General features: G+C 38.3%; 1 protein-coding gene across 4 annotated transcripts in view; it reads right to left on the bottom strand.

Moving 5' to 3' along the window:
* Nucleotides 1-19,976, bottom strand: part of si:dkey-92j12.5 — an 81,760-nt gene that overhangs the window by 1,168 nt on the left and 60,616 nt on the right. For all 4 annotated transcript variants that reach the window (XM_073951153.1, XM_073951162.1, XM_068221216.2 and 1 more), the window contains 12 exons: nucleotides 19,205-19,282; nucleotides 18,763-19,122; nucleotides 14,486-14,569; nucleotides 12,369-12,592; nucleotides 12,112-12,259; nucleotides 11,939-12,010; nucleotides 7,860-7,908; nucleotides 7,728-7,771; nucleotides 7,523-7,633; nucleotides 5,535-5,639; nucleotides 5,338-5,447; nucleotides 93-216 (listed from right to left, as the gene is read on the bottom strand). In XM_073951153.1, the coding sequence (XP_073807254.1) occupies nucleotides 93-216; nucleotides 5,338-5,447; nucleotides 5,535-5,639; nucleotides 7,523-7,633; nucleotides 7,728-7,771; nucleotides 7,860-7,908; nucleotides 11,939-12,010; nucleotides 12,112-12,259; nucleotides 12,369-12,592; nucleotides 14,486-14,569; nucleotides 18,763-19,122; nucleotides 19,205-19,282 (1,509 nt within the window). The remainder of the gene's footprint in view (nucleotides 1-92; nucleotides 217-5,337; nucleotides 5,448-5,534; nucleotides 5,640-7,522; nucleotides 7,634-7,727; nucleotides 7,772-7,859; nucleotides 7,909-11,938; nucleotides 12,011-12,111; nucleotides 12,260-12,368; nucleotides 12,593-14,485; nucleotides 14,570-18,762; nucleotides 19,123-19,204; nucleotides 19,283-19,976) is intronic.

Genomic DNA, 19,976 nt, shown 5'->3' with positions numbered 1-19,976 from the left:
ATGCCAACGTCTATTTCTCTTTGTGTCCACAGAGCAGTCGAGAGATTTACACAACTAACATTTTTTCCCTTTCAGCCTTTTTCCTAGTGTACCTTGGGAAATATGTTCTTGACATAGATGGGCAAGTCACCATGGGAACTGCCAAATCCTCCTACGATGCTGAAGCCAAGCCCGGCGGAGCCACGTTCAAGAGTGATGGTCTGGTACTGAGGAGAACTTAAACACAGAAAGACAAATAGAATTTAACCCATTTTTCTTTATTCCAGAGACACCCTATTGGCAAACAGGGCAAAGATTAATCTCCTGGTAAAGTAAGAAAAGTGAAAAAAGGCAAGGCTAACACTTCTATTGAGCAGGGTGTGTGAATAGTCTGGCTGCCCTGGAGGGGAAGTCCTTTATCAGAGCTCCAGTGTGTAGATTTCTGCTGACTCTACATTGGCTTTACAGAACTGCACATGCAGGCTTGCTCTCAAATATCTACAAGCAGACGTTTCAGGACAAAAAAAGTGCTATTTAAAATATTTGCTACTTAATGAAGTCATTGGATGCAGTGTTGGGATGAAACCAGTAATAAATCTTAAATGCAAGCATTAATTAGGGCCATTGTAAGCATACTGAACATCGTTCACTACGGTTCTGTATGATGACCTACTCTTTGGTTGCCAGTTTAAACTTTTCAGATGTGTAATAGTGAATATAATGTAAATGAGCCTGAGGGGCAGCTACATAAAATGACTTTCTAAATCAAATGGAGTTTTATAATTAGTTAACTACTGAATTGGTTATCTTGCTTTTCCAAAATACTAGACATGGTCATATATTCATTAATTGGAGAAAGCACGTCTGTGAGGATATCAATCTCTTATCAACAGTGTAAATCAAAAGTAACTAATTACAAATACTGAAATGACTGTAATGGAGTAGTTTTTCTGAGCAATTGAAATTTAAGTAGTTTATAAATACTTTTACTTTCCCTTGAGTACATTTTTAGTGCAGTATCGGTACTTTTACTCCACTACTTTCCTTCAACCTGAAGTCACTACTTTATTATTTCTTGTCTATGGGCATTAGAAAAATCAGTCCTGTGATTCCTGTCCAATCAAATAACACATAGAAGGTAAATCGCATAATAACGAACTACCTCGACTACCATTTATAGTTGCAGAAAACTGTTTGGAAGCATTAAAAGTGTCCAAGAAGATGTTCAAAATCATTACACGCATTGACCCAGAGACTCACGAGATTCAGGTCACTGATGAGAGGATGACGGATGTTTACTGTATGATGACCGAAATGGCCTTAAACACCCAGCAGGCACAAGACGTCAACATGACGTCAGATTGACATTGTACCCCAGATTCGTAGGGATGTTGCATTTTGTTCGGAAATGATAATCGGTTTGACATCAGAACTCAACGTCAGGCCAACGTCAATGTCCAACCTAAAATCAACCAAATATCAACGTCTACTGATGTTACAGCTTGCTGTTGTGTGGACGTTACCACTATGACGTCTATCGGATGTTGGATTTAAGACTTGACGAATAAATGTCTGTGTTTGGTGTAAACATGATGTTGGTTTAAGATGAAGGCTGAATTTTGGTCACTTTCTAACACAACCTAAAATCAAATATCAATGTCATTTGAGGTTGTTATTGAATCTCAAAATAAGATTGTCTTTAGATGCTGGCTAGCCTTGAATTTTGGTCACCTGACATCACCACCTAAATCTGAACTAATATTAATATCTGATGACGTGTGCCTGCTGGGCAATAACTAAATGCACTACAGAATGTTACGTTTACACAATCACATGTAAATACATCAGCTTCTTACAGCGTAGTACTCACTACTCTGGACTCTGGAGTACTTTAAACAGGGCTACTGTTTACTCATACTTTGAGTTATATTCACAAGAGTTACTTTTACTCTACTTGCACTACATTTTATTCATTATTTTTCTTGTCGGCTTAGTCCCTTTATTAATCCAGGGTCGCCACAGCGGAATGAACCACCAACTTATCCAGCAAGTTTTTACGCAGCGGATGCCCTTCCAGCTGCAACCCAACTCTGGGAAACATCCACACACTCATTCACACACACACAATTTAACCTACCCAATTCACCTGTACCGCATGTCTTTGGACTGTGGGGGAAACCGGAGCACCCGGAGGAAACCCACGCGAAGGCAGGGAGAACATGCAAACTCCAGACAGAAACGCCAACTGAACCGAGGTTCGAACCAGTGACCTTCTTGCTGTGAGGCAACAGCACTACCTACTGCGCCACTGCCTCGCCCTGCACTACATTTTTAGTCAAGTAATGGTACTTTAAGTATGATTTTTCAGTACTCTTTCCAGGACTGCTTATCAATCATGATTGCATCTTGCTGGACTTCAATGTTGCCTCTAATGCTCCTGACCACAACATCCTCTGGACTGCTTGAAAATGATTTTGGCATTAGAGGAACTGCATTAGGATTGTTGATAGTTTGTTTCTGGCCATTATCAATTTGTAGCAGTAAATGAAGAGGTATTATATCCATCACTATTTTAGTATACGGCAAGGCGCACTACCATTACTTTTCACCTTATTCATGCTTCTTTAGGGGAGATATTGCGTTGGCTGATGTATGCTGAATAATAGAATTGGTGACTTTTGCAGAGATGCGTATAACTCAAATGAACTTGTTTTAATTTGACGCCCATGCAGTTATTAATCTGAAATTCTGATCTAACCTAAATAATGTCACTATTGCCTTTTAGAGCACAACACACATTGTCAACATTGTAGAGTTCCTTATTTTTTCCAGATATTTTCCTGTTGATCTCTGAAACTGATTTTACAGCTTTTGAGCTGATTAATTAGTTTTTTCAATCTCTAACAAGCACTTACTCATACTTCAGATACTTTATCTAAACTCTTAACACAGACTCACACCTACAATACACAATTGTTCAACTGGATATTTTTCTTCTCAAAAATATATTTTGCTAAATATATACTAACTCTTCATTTCAAAAAAAGAACACAACTTTCTCTGCAAACACTAACTTTGCCAAAACACTGGAAAACTGACTATTGTTGACTACAAAAACTGCAGAGATTTTAATGTTTCAATTTTACAGGTATTTGCATGCAAAACACACAATCCACCATTTTGACACTGAATTTCTTGGCTGGGAACTGTATGTCCACATGTACAGGAATGTTTACATTCAACAGCATTCCAGCAACAAGCAAGTTTTTTCCTTTACTGTTTACTACAGGATGTACAGTAGAAACACAGTATGATAGAACAGAAACTTACAGTGAACAAAATATCCATAAAACACACAAGTGCATTGTGAAAAAAAAAAAAAACAGCAAAATGGCTAGATAAAAGGGGGTGTAGTTGTCTAAAAAAGCTCAAAAGTTGGCCCAATTTACCAGCAAAGATATATTTCTGAGATATATTAATATTGTTCTTGAACTGATATGATTGCAGAAGCAGAAGTTTATACTGTATCTAAGGTTTGGAATATTGTTTTTGCTGTTGTGGGATGTTGCGTGTTAACATTTGTAAATACTGCAAAAACACTCCATTTTGTTGGAAGTTATAGCTTGTCTGTTTAGAAAATGTAAGCATTGTTGAAATGTGTTCACTGACAGCATATTTGGTGAAAACAACATGAAATGTGTGAATATATGGCCACAAAAGACAAATGCTGTGCTAATTGTGTTTAGAGTTTTAAATGTTTAAAAACTGGTTGATCAAACACTTGGGGTCCGTTCTTCGTACCTCGCTTAAATGATCTAAGATGATTTGGCAGATCCTGGATCTTTTAATCTTGATAACTGATCTCTCGCTAATTTGGTTCTTCAAACAAGTTCGCGAATCAGATTAGAATGTCTGGATGAACTGATCTGAGATCGCTGCATGTGTTATGAAGGACAGATCTATCGATCCTCGAAATCATGATCAGCAATGCAACGATTGGCTGACGGCACAGCAGCGTAATGACATCATCTGATTAATATTCAATTATCCATGTGAGCAAAATTACATCAAATTAGCAGTAAACGGCTTGTTAAATATGACACGCAATAACCTTCCACATTAGTTGTGAGCTGCAGGCTTTACACTTTCATGTGTCAAGAGTATTCATCATGTTTTTCAATGCAAATCAATGTATTTAGTTCTACATTTAGAAAAGATTTCCTTTATTATAGTAGCCGTTTTTTTAATCTGTGTAAAGAATAACTGGTTGTTTACAAAAGCATTTTGATATTGGTAAAGGCGTCTGCAACTTTTGTGAAGCATCAAATCACTGGCATATTAACTGTCAAAACATGTTTATGACTGCATAAATGTATTATTGCTTTAAAAAAGTCACATATTGTGCATTTCTATTATACACAATTTGTACTAAAGTGATCTAAAAAGTTCATATCAATAAGTTTTCTCTTTGCACCACCAGGTGGCAGTCTTTGTACTTTCATTTCGAGGGTGCAGATTGCATACGTTTTATTAATATGTATAACTTTATTTATTTTATTAATGACTATAACTTTATATATATAGTTAAAAAATATGTACCATTTTCCCAAGTGTACATAACTATACTGTAAGAAAATATCAGAATTCAGAACATACTTTCTGTATTATCTTTGCTTGAACTGAGCCAATCTTCTGTTTATATGAATTGAACCTGCTCCCGATCAGGTTTAAGCTAGCAGAACTGTTGCTATGACAACAACTCTCGGATCAGCTTTGAAGAACGAAACGATCCTGGATCGTGTCAAATCGTCAATATCCAAATCCAGCTAACTGAGTAATCCACGTACGAAGAACAGACCCCTGTTAGCTACTAAAAAACTGTAATAAAAATAAGATAAGAGCAGTAAATCAAATATCCATAAAGCTTCCCTGCTAAAAAATCCAGCTTAAACCAGCCTAGGCTGGTTGGCTGGTTTTAGCTGGTCAACCAGGCTGGTTTTAGAGGGGTTTTGACCACTTCCAGGCTGGTTTCCAGCCATTTCCAGCCTGGTCTTAGCTGGTCAGGCTGGAAAATGACCAGCTAAATCCAGCTAAAACCAGCTTGACCAGCCTGGTTTAAGCTGGACATAGCTGGTTTTGGCTGGGCTCCCAGCCTGCTAGGCTGGTCAAGCTGGTTTTAGCTGGTCATCTCCCAGCCTAACCAGCTAAGACCAGGCTGGAAATGGCTGGAAACCAGCCTGGAAATGGCCAAAACCCCTCTAAAACCAGCCTGGTTGACCAGCTTAAACCAGCCAACCAGCCTAGGCTGGTTTAAGCTGGATTTTTCAGCAGGGTTTATGTAGAGCAAACTATAAATACCTCTGGTGGTTGTGAGTAGTGTAATTTTCTGAGAGTCCAGGTGAGGAGTGAATTAAAGATGACCGATCTGTACTGATACTGGCTCCATCTGCACATCCACTCGGCATTACCTTTAATGAAACACACGTGTGTGACGGAGAATGATTGAACATTTGCTTCTGTTTTGTGTCTAAGATGTCTTGTCTGAAGACACACACCTGCAGTGTCACTGCTCCGCTGCTGTTTTTCAGAAGGAAGCTTGCCTCAGCGACTGAGAGCCTTTCTGTTTGTGTCCCATTAATGCTGATGACTCTGGAACCCAGCTGAAAATACAATTCACAAATTCATTTTGAAGGCGGTGGAGGTAGTCACCACTTTCCATGAATGAGGTATTCAGTTAGGTGTCCTGTGATGTTTAGTGTATGTTTATTATTACTATTATTTTTTAAACTACTAGCACTATTAAAAAGCAAAATTGCATTAAACAAAACAGAAATGAACTATATATATATATATATATATATATAAATATATATATATATATATATATATATATATATATATAAAATACATTTGTTAAATTACTAAATAATTACTAAATATGATTTAAAGGTGCCATAGAGAAGTGGGGGCTCGTGGGACGATGACAGAGGGTAGCTTGGTGATTTCCAAAAGTGAAATAAATTGTATTAAACTATTAGAATTACCATATTTTATCCATAACCCACAGAAGATAAAAATGGTAGTTAATAGTTACATAAAAAACAACAACAAATGAAAAGAGATCAGCCTTTTAATCATTTTTTCCTAGCATTTGGTGCATTTACATTAGGTTAACAACACAGCAATAGCGTCAGCTGCAGCAGATTCTTATTAGGTGAGGTTAATATTAAATGAAGCAAATTAATAAATTACAATAAAAATTATATGGACTGTTTTTTGTGTTGTCAATATGCTTGTGTTTATTTAGGGCTGTCGTGCAATGTTTTTATATTTATAACCACCTCAGAGGAATTTGGGGCTTGCAAGTCACTGGCATTGTTATTTTGGGAGTCGCAGGCTGAAAAGTTAGTGAACTCCTGCCATAGAGTGCATTGATTTAATATCTTTAAATAGTACTCTGATATGTACATAGTAGGTTTGTGGCTTAGGTAAGTTCAAGCGTTCTTCAGAAATGGTTTTACATGTACATTTATAAGCACAGGATTTACCCCTTGAATGAAAAGCGTGGTTTTGACCTTATTTGGAAGGATCAAAAATATTAATGACTCTACTCTGACACTCAGCAGCTTGTGTCAGTTACTGCTGTCTCTCTCACAAACACAGTGAGTGTGAAGTAGTCTGACATACTAAGATACAAAATAATCATAAAGGACTTGAGTTATCAAAGTGCCTTATCAAACGACAGATGTTTTAACTGAAGTGGAGGAAAGATTAAGGTTAGGAGTGGTTGAGTGAGTGAGTTGTCTGTGGGCGTACTCACAGTATGCATAGTTGCCTTGAACCTGGCCAAAGCACGCTTGTCCCACCTCCCTTCTCCCCCGATGGCCCGCACTCAAATTAAATTCGGGCTTGGGTATGCTTACATCATCGATGATGCGCTGTTCAGTAAGCGCTCTTGCTCAGCACATTGGAGATTTCTTTAGTTATATCGGTTTAGTTGCTTGTTATGCAGTGACACGCAGTCAAATATTTCGCTGAACAGATCAGCCACTTTTCACACTCATAAACAATCATAAAGCCCTTGCGCTGCATGAATTAGGAGGTTTGCTGAAGGTGCAGCTGTTGTGCAAGTGAGGGGTTTGCGTCTTTAATAAACTACAACAGTTTGCGTTCATTGAACAGTAAGAATGATTAATAAATCCATATCAAACAGTCCCTTAAAAGTCACGTCTCGCTTTCAGTTTTGAACTTAGGCACGTTTTGCACTCACACACAAGCGTACCGCGCCAAAGCCCAAGTGAACCATGCTCAGGCACACCTCTTCCAACCGGGCCAGGGCCGGCCAAGTGAACCGTGCCTGAGCCCGATTCAGAGCACTCACACTTCTCTGGGAAACGGGTCTGGGCATGGTTCGGATAGCATAGTGTAAGTAGGCCCTGCAGGAAACTAAGGCCCTGTCCACACAGTCTACTCTTCTACACCTGACATCAAACATTTTCAGCACATAAAAAAAGAAGCCTTTTTCCCACCATTCTCTCTGTACCTGCAAAAGTCCTGAGCGTGCGGCCAGCGTGCTTGCGTCCAGCTCAGAGATGTACATTCCTGCATGTCCCAGCGTGTCTCTCACTCTCAGCTCCACAGAGTCACACTCATGCTGAGAGAGAATACAGTCACTGCTGGATTATACATTTACTGCAGCGGCATGCCTCACATTGCTGCTCTAAAAGGGCATACCAAATCAAACCTACCTTCTGAACAGTGACAGTTCTGATATCGACGTTCCCGTCCACAGCTGCAGAAAGATGAAAACACTGACTCACCGACTGCATGGATGAACACAACTGAACAGAGAATGAATGTGTGATGTGACAGTTTCTTACAATCGTGTGTGTTGAGACAGGAGAACAGAGGGACGTCCACTTCACCCACCTGCCACAAACACAGATACAAGCTGACTGTGTTCAGACATCTGAGATAAAAGTTGTGCTTCTGTGGTGTGCATACATGTATGTGTATAATATGTGTGCATAGCATGACAAGACTACCAGTGCATTTGAGGGTTCCCTACTATGTTGTATGCCAGCAGACTTGGACTACTGTATTTGGAAAACAGTAAGTGAGAAGTCCCTGGATGACCTGCTACTTCTGGCAATATTCTGAAGAGTGCGTCTGATGGACCCTTTACTATTCCATTAGGCCACAGGAGAGCATTTAGGAATGTAAATGAGGCGAGGCAGCAGATGCATGTACAGTACAGTGATAATGTGATACTGATAACATGCTGTGTGTAACACATTGAAATTCCAGTCATACTACTCAAATTCATACTATATAGGTAGAGCTGGGTGAATTGGCCTAAAATATAAATCTGGATTATTTAAAAATTGAACTTGACTACGATTAATAAACGATTATTTTATATATTTATTTTATTCTTTTGTTCTCATAGTTCACTGATAAGTTTTGCACAGTAAATATGTTCTCATACAAGTGAGAGATTTCTGAATGAAGGGTGCATTACGTGAAGTTTATTTATAAACAAATTTCGAGAGGATCACGTGCTTATGATTATTCACAGCTGTTCCAACTTTAGCTAATGACTAATTAGCCTATCAGACGATCCTTAACTCACTATAAATAACTAGACTTTTCTCATCTCAATATCTTTGTCTTGAAGAAACCCCCCTCACCCAACCCTACTTTCCCTCCTTTCAAACGGGCGACACGGTGGCCAGCGATTAGCGCTGTTGCCTCACAGCAAGAATGCCCCTGGTTTAACTCCCTTCCAATTCAGGCAACATTTCTGTGCGGAGTTTGCTCATTCTCCCTGTGCTCGCGTGGGTTTTCCACAGGTCCTCCGGTTTCCTCCCACAGTTCAAAAACAAGCACCCTAAACAATTAATCCAAAATATTTTAGCCAAGCTCTGAGTACACCTTCTCAGCATCCATATCTGACACTTCGCTACAATAAGCAGGAGGGGGAGTCATCGAGATCTACCTGAGCTCAAACTCCCCTCTCGCCCTGCAACGGGAGTGAGCCCAGGGCTCATGATCTTATAAGCTCAGGGCTCTCTCCTGGGACAGCACGCCAAACAAGCTTTATTATCAATCATCAGCTAAGTGGAAACTCTTGAATTGATTTTAAAATAATTGAAGGAAACACACACCATCTACTATCTATGATTATTTATTGAACATCAGTGTTAAACAACTGAAATTAAAACATACATTGCCTGAAACCAACAGTCACAATACCTTGCACTTTTGGAAACACCATTAATTATTTTCAATGTTTTTCATATTAAAAGACGAAAATTTTTCTAAATAAAATAACTCTTGTATAAATCCTGTAAATAATATTTTAGCATTTCTTGCATCTTCTGTAAACAAATATTTTCATATAAATAATATTTTTTTAATAGAAAAAATTGCCATCTCAAGGCATCTCTGGTGCAGCTTCCAATCATCTTCAGTGTAGTGCAAACGTGTGACAAGTAGTTAAATGTTTTCATAGGTGTGTCAAAACACACCCGAGCATTAGACACAGAAGTTTAAATCAGCCTTAACAGAGCGGGGTCATGTGACCACACACGGTAGGGAAAGTAATTGAAAAAATTTATTCATAGGTTAAAATGATTGATTTATAGGTTAATATGATATTATGAATGTCTATTTCAATTAATCACCCATCCCTATATATAGGACACTTTTATAAAGCTTAAATTCAAATGTAGATCAGACAGTATGCAATACTGAATGCACTGTAAATCACAGCCACATACACTGCCATTCAAAAGTTGGAGAGGTGTTGGAAAAGTTTCAAGAAAAGTTTGAGAGATGTCTTACCATGTGCTCCATAAAGCTGCAATTAATGCATTTGCATACTCACGCTGTGAATTGTTATTACAGCTAAAAACCAATTTCTATTCTAATTTTTTTTAATATGAAATGTTTTCCTCTTACGGCTAAGTTGATTTTTCAGCAACATTACTTCAGATTGTCTCTTAATCGTTTTAATTTGCCTTTTTGGTCATCAAAAAACATTTCTTACATTTTCAATTGTGACCACTGTATTATTAGCATTGAACAGTTCTTCTGCTTATATGTTTTGTGGAAACCAAGTAACCGAATAATTCAACAGAACAGCATTTGTTTAAAAAATAAATCTTATGCATTATTAATGTCATCATGTGACTTGCTTACTCACTCATTTTCTTTCATGCCAATTGTCTTTCCAGCCGCAACTTAGCACAGAGAATTCAACCCATACACTCTCACATTCACATACACATGCTCATACATTCATTTATTCATTTTCTTTTCAGCTTAGTCCCTTTATTAATCAGGTGTCGCTACAGCGGAATGAACCGGCAACTTATCCAGCATATGTTTTTACACAGCGAATGCCCTTCCAGCTGCAACCCATCATTGGGAAACATTCATACACACTCATTTACACACATACACCATGGACAATATAGCTTACCCAGTTCACCTATGGTGCAAGTCTTTGGACTTGCGGAGGAAAGCGGAGCACCCGGAGGAAACTCCCACAAACAAGGGGAGAACATGCAAACTCCTGACAGAAATGCCAACTGACCCAATCAAGGTTCGAACCAGCAAACTTCTTGCTGTGAGGTGATCATGCTAACCACTGCGCCAACCCACTCAGCCCCCTTCCCCCTGTAATGTAATAATGTATCTCCTATAGATATATATATAGAAACTGCACGCTTATTGCTTTCTTGGATGTATTCTTTTTTTTCTTTTCTTAATTTTAGTTACCCGAATAAGGGTGCTCAACTCAATTCATCTTTATTTCTATAGCCCTTTTTACAATGTACATAGTGTCAAAGCAGCTTAACATAGATAAAGTTCTAGTCAATTGAGTTCTGTTGTCACAGTTGAAGTTGAGATGATGGAGGGGTAACCACTTGAACCATCAAAAGCTACAGTATGTCCTGATATAATTTTAATTTCTTTTTTTCATTCATTCATTTTCTTTTTTTCGGCCTAGTCCTTTTATTCATCAAGGGTCGCCACAGCGGAATGAACCATCAACTTATCCAGCACATGTTTTATACAGCGGATGCGCTTCCAGCTGCAACCCAACACTGGAAAACACCCACACAGTCTTGCATTCATACACATACACTATAACCAATTTAGTTTATTTAATTCACCAATACCATGTGTCTTTGGACTGTGGGGGAAACTAGAGAACCCAGAGGAAACCCATGAGAACATGCAAACAGAAATGCCAACTGAACCAGCTGAAACCAGTGACCTTCTTGATGTAAGGCAACAGTGCTAACCACTGAGCCACCGTGTCGCCTTCTGACAGAGTTTCAAACCAAAGAAAATAAGCTCACGTGAGTGCTCATCGAACAGGATCATGCTATTATTACACAACAGCAAATATTTATTCTATACATAAAATAATATTAAAATAAAACTAAATAAAAAAAAATTAAAATAAAACTTAATAAAAAAAAAATAATAATAATTTTTAGTGGCACAGTAGGTAGTGCTGTCGCCTCACAGCAAGAAGGTTGCTGCTATTGTGGAGTTTGCATGTTCAGGTAGGCTAAACTGTCCATAGTGTATAAGTGTATAAGTGTAAATGAGTGTGTATGGATGTTTCTCAGAGATGGGTTGCAGCTGGAAGGGCATCCGCTGCATAAGTTGGCGGTTCATTCCGTTGTGGTGACCCCAGATTAATAAAGGGACTAAGCCGAAAAGAAAATGAATGAATGAAAATAAAATAAAATAAAAAAATCGTCTATCCCAGTTGATTGGGTGGTCACTTGAGTGGGCCAGTATACTGAACCTATTGCAGAGCATACTTTGAACCCTTTATAGAACATTCTCTTTAATTATAACGCATGCATATGTATTATTGTAGTTCAAAAGGACAGTACAACAGGAGTGATCCAGTTGCAGAGTATAATGTGTTTACCTGATCTCCATATGAGTAGTGGGATGAAGCTTTGAAGCGCGCCACCTCCAACAGCACAGACCCACTACACCTCTACCACACACGCACACACACAAGACCATAATTAGCTGTGTTATTATGATGATGATGATGATGAAGGGAATGCAGTAATGATGGAGTGTGTTTTTGTGCACCTGCAGCAGTGCGCTGGCGTGGTCCTGTGATGCGGCTCGGATGTCCTCTCCATTCACCGACAAAATCTGGTCACCTAGCAACAGTCTCCCATCCACATCTGCAGCCCCTCCCCTCGTTATCTCAGAAACAAAGATTCCAGTGTCATTCCTGCAAGACGTGCAGAAAAATATGAATTCGGATGAATCATAAAGCAGCTCATTCTATGCATTATTCATGGCCTATAGCATGCGCTTCTGTATATAGCAGACTGACTCACATTTTACCCACAATGCAAAGTCCCAGTCCCTGTCTTGGTTGGAGGTTTAGCTCCACATTGAAGAGGTCCCACATGTCCTCAGGCGTGTGCTTCTGGCTCGTGTGTTTGGAGTGCTTTTCTGTCACATGGTCTCTGTAGATACTCAATCGTACCCGTTGCGGACTCAAGCGCAGGACACTCAAGGCCTCCTCGTGAGTGGCCATTCTCAGATCAATGCCGTTCACCTGGAGGAGAGAAGAGATAGAAATACACGAGAGCTATTCAAAGAAACATGAAAAGCAAAAGTTTAGAGACACTTTCTCTAAATTCCATCTTACAAGAACTCAATAAGGAAAATGATGTTTACTATACATGTAGGCTTCAACTTTAAATAACTCTTTAAATAACTCATTTTTTAAACATCTTTTGCACAATATTAAACCTTAAATATCTCTTGTGCACAATATCCTGCACAACATTGTTCAGTCTCATGTAAAAGTACTTGTATAGCCTGTCTCATATGTATAGTTACAGTGCATCCAGAAAGTATTCATAGCGCTTCACTTTTTCAACTTTTTTTAACGTTACAGCTTTATTGCAAAATGGATTAAATTAATTTATTTTCTCAAAATTTCACACACAAAACTCCATATTGACAATGTGATTTTTTTTTAATTGTTGCAAATTTATTAATAATAAAAAACCTGAAAAATCACATGTACATAAGTATTTACTGCCTTTGCTCAATACTTTGTTGATGCACTTTCGGCAGCAATTACAGCCTCAAGTCTTTTTGAATATGAGCTGAATAGTTTGGCACACCTGTCTTTGGAAGTTTTTGCCCATTCCTCTTTGCAGTACATCTCAAGCTCTATTAAGTTGGATGTGAAGTAACAGTATACAGCCATTTTCAGATCTCCCCAGAGATGTTCTAAAGTATTTAGGTCTGGACTCTGGCTGGGCCACTCAAGGATATTCACCAAGTTGTTGTGAAGCCACTCCATTGATATTTTAGCAGTTTGCTTTGGGTTATTGTCCTGCTGGAAGATGAACCATCGCCCCAGTCTGAGGTCAAGAGAACCCTGAAGCAGGTTTTCATTCAGGATGTCTCTGTACATTGCTGCATTCATCTTTCACTCTGTCATGACCAGTCTTCCAGCTCCTGCTGCTGTTGAAAAACATCTCTACAGCATGATGCTGTCAAACCCATGCTTCACTGTAGGGATAGTACTCGCCTGGTTTTCTCCAAACGTAAAGTCTGGCATTCATTCCAAAGAGTTCTATTTTATCCTCTTCATACCTAAGAATTTAGTTTCTTGTGGTCTGAGAGTCCTTCAGATGCCTTTTTGGCAAGGTCCAGGTGGGGCTTCCATCTGGCCCCTCTACCATACAGGCCTGATTGTTGAGATGGTTGTCCTTCTGTAAGGTTCTCTTCTCTCCACAGAAGAACACAGGAGCTCAGAGTGACCATCGAGTTATTGATCACCTCCCTGACTAAGGCCCTTCTCCCCCGGACACTCACTTTAGATTGCCGGCCAGCTATAGGAAGAGTCCTGGTGGTTCCAAACATCTTCCACTTACAGATGATGGAGGCCACAGTGCTCATTGTAACTTTCAGAGCAGCAGAAATTTTTCTGTAACCTTCCCCAGCCTTGTCCCTTAAGACAATCCTTTCTCGGAGGTCTACAGACAATTAGTTTATCTTCATTTTATTTTGTGCTATGACATGCACCCTGGGACCTTATATAGACATGTATATGCCTTTTCAAATCATGTCCAATCAACTAAATTTACCACAGGTGAACTCCAATAAAGCTGCTGAAACACCTCAAGACTGATCAGTGAAAACAGAATTTACCTGAGCTCAAATTAGAGCTTCATGGCAAAGGCTGTCAATACTTGTGTACATGTGATTTTTCAGGTTTTTTTATTTATAATAAATTTACAACAATTTCAAAAAAAATTTTTTTTTACACTGTCATTATGGGGGTTATAATTAAAAGTTTAATCCTGAAATGTTTAGTTTATTTAAATTAGGTTATAAATGTGTGTTTTATACACAAATTTGTAGATGTTCTATTTAAAGAGATCAAGAAACTATATTGTGTACTTTACTGGTAAATGCTGAAGCTTTTTACCTCTAGAATATGATCTCCTGCCCACAAACGACCATCTCTATGTGCTGCACCATCTTTATTCACTTCATGAATCACTATTACACCCTGAAAAAGAAAAAAGAGAGAAAGACAAATACTGGAGTGAAAAGTTGAATTAAAATGTTGAAATTTTTTAATAAAATAATGCACTTAAGCTGTCATACACCTAGTGGGGAAACATTTTTTTGTAATCTTCAAATCTGTTCTTTGTTTGTTCATTCAAAATCCAAAGCTTTGTTCATTTCTACATGATAAAGCACCAGATATGCAGAGAAATAAAAGAAAATCTTTTTCTCATTCTAATTTATTTTGATTCTGGGAAAATTTTTTTTTGGGCTGTCATGGTGGCGCAGTGGGTAGCACGATCGCCTCACAGCAAGAATGTCACTGGTTTGAGCCTCGGGATGGGTCAGTTGGCATGTCTGTGTGGAGTTTGCATGTTCTCCCCATGTTCATGTGAGTTTCCTCTGGGTGCTCCGGTTTTCCCACCAGTCCAAAGACATGCTGTACAGGTGAATTGAATAAGCTAAACTGTCCGTAGTGTATGTGTGTGAATGAGTGTGTATGGGTGTTTCCCAGTGATGGGTTGCAGCTGGAAGGGTGTCCCCTGCGTAAAACATATGCTAGATAAGTTGGCTGTTCATTCTACTGTGGCGACCCCAGATTAATAACGGGACTAAGACGAAAAGAAAATGAATGAAAATTTTTAATTTGAGTTAAAAGCTGATGAGCCTTATGAACAGCAGAGCAGCTCTGGTCTTCTGTAAAATTCCACGTAAAAAATTTAACAAAAATTACAACTATTGAGCAAACATACTACAGAATAGAGCAAATGTTTAGATCACTTAACAGATTAAATAATAGGTGCTTCGTAAATAATACAAATAGCCTCATGCGTATTGTTTTGAGGTTTCAAATCCTTCAGTTAACATTTCTGTCAACAAACGCATTAGCTGTAATCAGTAAGTAGTTTCTTTGTTTAAAACCGAGAAAAAGCTGAAATCTTCCTGTACATAACTCAGTTTTATTTGTTTTAATTTGTTAAGAAAAAAAACAACAATTTACAACAGTATCAGAAAGGAGGTCAATCAATAATACTTATCTGTTTCCTTTACAAAGATATTTCATGTCTTTTCATGAGTTGCATTTTCTTCTGAATGGGAAACTGTTATCCTGAACTCTTCAAACACTAAAACATACTATTAGCAATAGCAAAGGCTGGGGTTTGCTTGCCAAAATGTATTTTTAAAACCTGTTTAAGGATTTTTTTTTATGGGGGAGTGCGTCACGGTGGCTCAGTGGGTAGCACGATCTCCTCACAGTAAGAAGGTCACTTGGTTCGAGCCCCAACTGGGATAGTTGGCATTTCTGTGTGGACTTTGCATGTTCGCCCCATGTCTGCTTGGGTTTCCTCCGGGAGCTCCAGTTTCCCCCACAGACCGAAAACATGTGCTATAGGTGAATTGAATAAGCTAAATTGGCCGTAGTGTATGTGTGTGAAATCAAGAGTGTACGGGTGTTTCCCAGCGTTGGGTTGCAGCTGGAAGGGCATCAGCTGCATGAAACATATGCTGGATAAGTGTGGCGACCCTTGATCAATAAAGGGTCTAAGCTGAAAAGAAAATTAATGAATGTTTTTTGGGGGAGCTAGACAGCCATAATCTAATCCAATCATATTATATTACACCTGCGAATTGCAGACGAGATGATAAGTTTGAACTGGTTTGGAGTTTAAGTCTTGTCCACTGCAGCTAAACAGGGCTGAGCCTGACCAGAACCTGAATGGGAGACCACATGGGAAAAGTAGGTTGCTGATGGAAGTGGTGCTAGTGAGAGCAGCAGTGGGGCACTGTACTGTAGAAAGTGCCGATCTTTGGATGAGAGGTTAAAATGAGGTCCTGACCCTCCGTGGTCATTAAAAATCCCACAGCACTTCTCGATAAGAGTAGGGATGTAACCCCAGTGTCATGGCCAAATTCCCTCCATCAGCCCTTTCCCATCATAGCCTCCTAACAATCACCATCCACTGAATTAGCTTTATCACTCTCCTTTTAATGGCCATGAAAAATGTGAATTAATTAATTAAATATTATATATGAAATAATTGTATTTTTAAACTTGATTTAGTTTCTCTTTTTTTCGGTCATAAATGTAAATTATTTTTAAAATTGAGATTCATACTACATCAGAATTCATGAACTTTCCTTTAAGGTTTGTTAGTATAGGACAATATCTCGGCTTTAAAATTCTGACATCTGAGGGTTAAATCATTCATTCATTCATTTTCTTTTCGGCTTGGTCCCTTTATTAATCTGGGGTCGCAACAGCGGAATGAACCACCACCTTATTCAGCACATGTTTCATGCAGCGTATGCCATTCCAGCCGCAACCTATGACTGGTAAACAGTCATTTACACACTACGAACAATTTTAGCCTACCCAATTTAACCCTGCATGTCTTTGGACTTGTCGGGGAAACCGGAGCACCCAGAGGAAACCCATGTGAACATGGGGAGAACATGCAAACTCCACACAGAAATGCCAACTGACCCAGCCGAGGCTCAAACCAACGACCTTCTTGCCTTGAGTCGACAGCACTACCTACTGCGCCATCGCATTACCCAACTGAAGGATCAATAAAATCTAAATACTGAGAAAATCACCTTCAAAGTCATTCAGATTATGTTCTTAAATATATTTACATTAGAACATCTACAAAATAGCTTCATGAAACAAGATCTTTGATTAATAATCTGATGATTTTTGGTCTAAAAGAAAAATCGATAATTTTGACAATACAATATTTTCAATGTATTCAATTCTATTCAATTCAATTCAAGTTTATTTGCAGAGTAGGAGTTTTGTATATGTTGGACTGTATATAAACATAGTTAACCTGCAGTTATACAATAGTGTCTTTCCAAAAAGGTGATCTTGTGTATAATACATGTTCAGTGATGTGTATTTGTCCTCGAAGGAAAATATATGGAAAGTAAATGTAAAGTGAAAGTATATTCAAAAATACTTGTGTAACATAAGACTGGTTTAAGGTCACATATTTTTTCTAGAATGTTATACATCAGGAGCCATGGGTATCTATATTAGCAAAAAAAGAAAGTTAATTGCTACAGAATGTGGTATACGCACACGGACTACATTTTCAGTCAGCCAAAGCGCTGCCGTGTCATTACAAAATCACCATGTTAAGATCTAATTTCTTTAAAAATAATCACTGCCTGATTGAAATAGGATAAAAAGTGGCTTTCAGACCAGACAAGAAGCACTGCATTAAATTCCTTTTTTGCGCCATGTCTTTAAAATATGGAATTTTTTTTTACCCCAGTATTTTCAATGGAGTTTCTGTGCTAGCCTGCTGCTACTGACGGCACTTGCATCTACCTGCCTAAATGAGTAAATGAATGCTTAAGTCTGTCTAATTGATATTTGTTAATTACATTGCAACATCGGTGCTGTAAAAGAAACCTTATGAAATTGAAAAAAGTCACATAAAACTCTCACCAGAACTCATTGGCTGAAAAAAACTAGCAGTGCATATAGCCCGTTTCAACATTCTTTAGAATATCTTGATAACAACATGACAACAGTTTATGTGAACAATGTGTTTAAGTGTTGTAACTATTTATGACCCTGTAATTATACTTTCTAAAATTGCAGGGAAGGTCTTTTTTTTAGAAATTTTATTTTGCTTTCTTTTTTGCTTTTTTGTTGGATGTATAAACCATTACACACTTTCTCATTACAAACTTGAGAATATATTTGATGCGTGATGCACTTTTCAATTTTAAGCAACTCAAAACTCGCAGCACTTGCAGATGTATTTTGCTTTAAAGCAATATTTACTGCAAACTGAGCTGCTCCACGATGCTGAAAACAGTTATCATGAGCTGCTCACATGAAAAGAAAACATTATGGTGTTACAAATCAGATTACATATTTATACAATATGATTACAACACAGTCTTTGCTGTGAACCAATAATCAGGTTAAACCACATTACAGTCTCAGTCATTGTCAGATTTAATAAAAAGTTAGGGGCCAAGTTGAAGGCAATTCAGTTTCATATACTCGCTAAGGCTTAGTTTTCTACTCTAACATATATGCTGCTTATTTAGTGATAATTGTAGGGCCTGCTGACAGCAAGTGGTCACCTGGGCGAACTCACTGCAGTATTGCTGTTGTTAACATTGTATGTATTTGATAGTCAGGTTTGCATTAAAGTTTCCTTTACAGTTTCTCACCAGCAGTGTGTTGCAGCCTCCTACTATGCTGAGGCCAAGCCCCGTGGTGCCCTTGCAGATATCCACAGTATTAATACAGCCAGGTATGATGGGACATGTCAGCGGGTCAGAGCTCACAGAACACTGTGCCCGGTGAGAAGTGCTGTGAGGCCAGATGCGAGAGCTCTGATTGGCTGTGCTCTCATCTGCTGATGAAATGCCTGATGACTGAGGAGGAATGCAGCGGCTGATGGGCGTCTGACTGGCAGGATGACAGGACGCCTGATGATTGGATGTGGCATTGATTGGAGCAGGAAGACCAACGTTGAGGCTCTCTGAGGAGCGAGACTTCAGTTTATCTTCTCTGGTGATCCTTCCATCCTATCGACAAACAGAAACGTGAGGAGAATGGCAATGAGGCAGGCAGATGTTTGGTGTCGAACATTTGATCTCGCTGTTTTACCTGTGATAAAACTGAATGTTGATCTTCTGCGATCATATCAATATGCACGCTGGGATATATTTCAGGACAGCTGTCCATCTAAACAGATAAAACTTATATGAGATGTAGTAAGAGATAGAAGACTTGAAGCAATGCAGAAGGTTAATTTAAAATTATTAATAAAGTATAAATATAAATTATAAAATAAAGAAATTAATGAATTTGTCAGAAACATCTAGCCTACAATGCAAATACACTGCCTGTCCAAAACAAAATGAAAAGAAAAAAAAAACACCACCTGGATTTAATTTAGCAAATAAATAAGAGCCTCCCATTGGATAATTACTGCATAGAAGATTAATCGTTCACTAAACTCTAACTGACAAAGAGAGTAACTTCTCATTTCTTAAAAAAAACATGGCAGAAGAGTCATTCTGTGGTCATGGAAAATATATTAATCTGTTTCAAAAGGGTCAAACTATTGGCATGCACCAAGCAAAGAAAATGGCTTGCTGAAACTACTAAAACTGGGTTAAGATCTACTCAACGCATTATTATATACATCTATAAGGATTGTCAGGAAGCACCCATTTTTAGAGAGAATCAAATAAACAAATCAAATAAGGAAATAAAGAATTGAGTGAATAATTGAGATTGGCTTAATGTCTGATCCAATCAAATCGACAAAAAAAAACAAAAAAAAAAACAACAGTAAAATATGCTTAATAGTGAATGTAAGATCATAGAGCCCAGACCTTAACCCTATTGAGAATCTTTAGTGTGTCTGAATGGT

Source organism: Danio rerio, chromosome 1 (assembly GCF_049306965.1).
Source record: "Danio rerio strain Tuebingen ecotype United States chromosome 1, GRCz12tu, whole genome shotgun sequence".
In the NCBI taxonomy this organism is placed as follows: Eukaryota; Metazoa; Chordata; class Actinopteri; order Cypriniformes; family Danionidae; genus Danio; species Danio rerio.
Note: the sequence above shows the minus strand (reverse complement) of the source record. Positions and strands in the feature narration are given on the sequence as shown.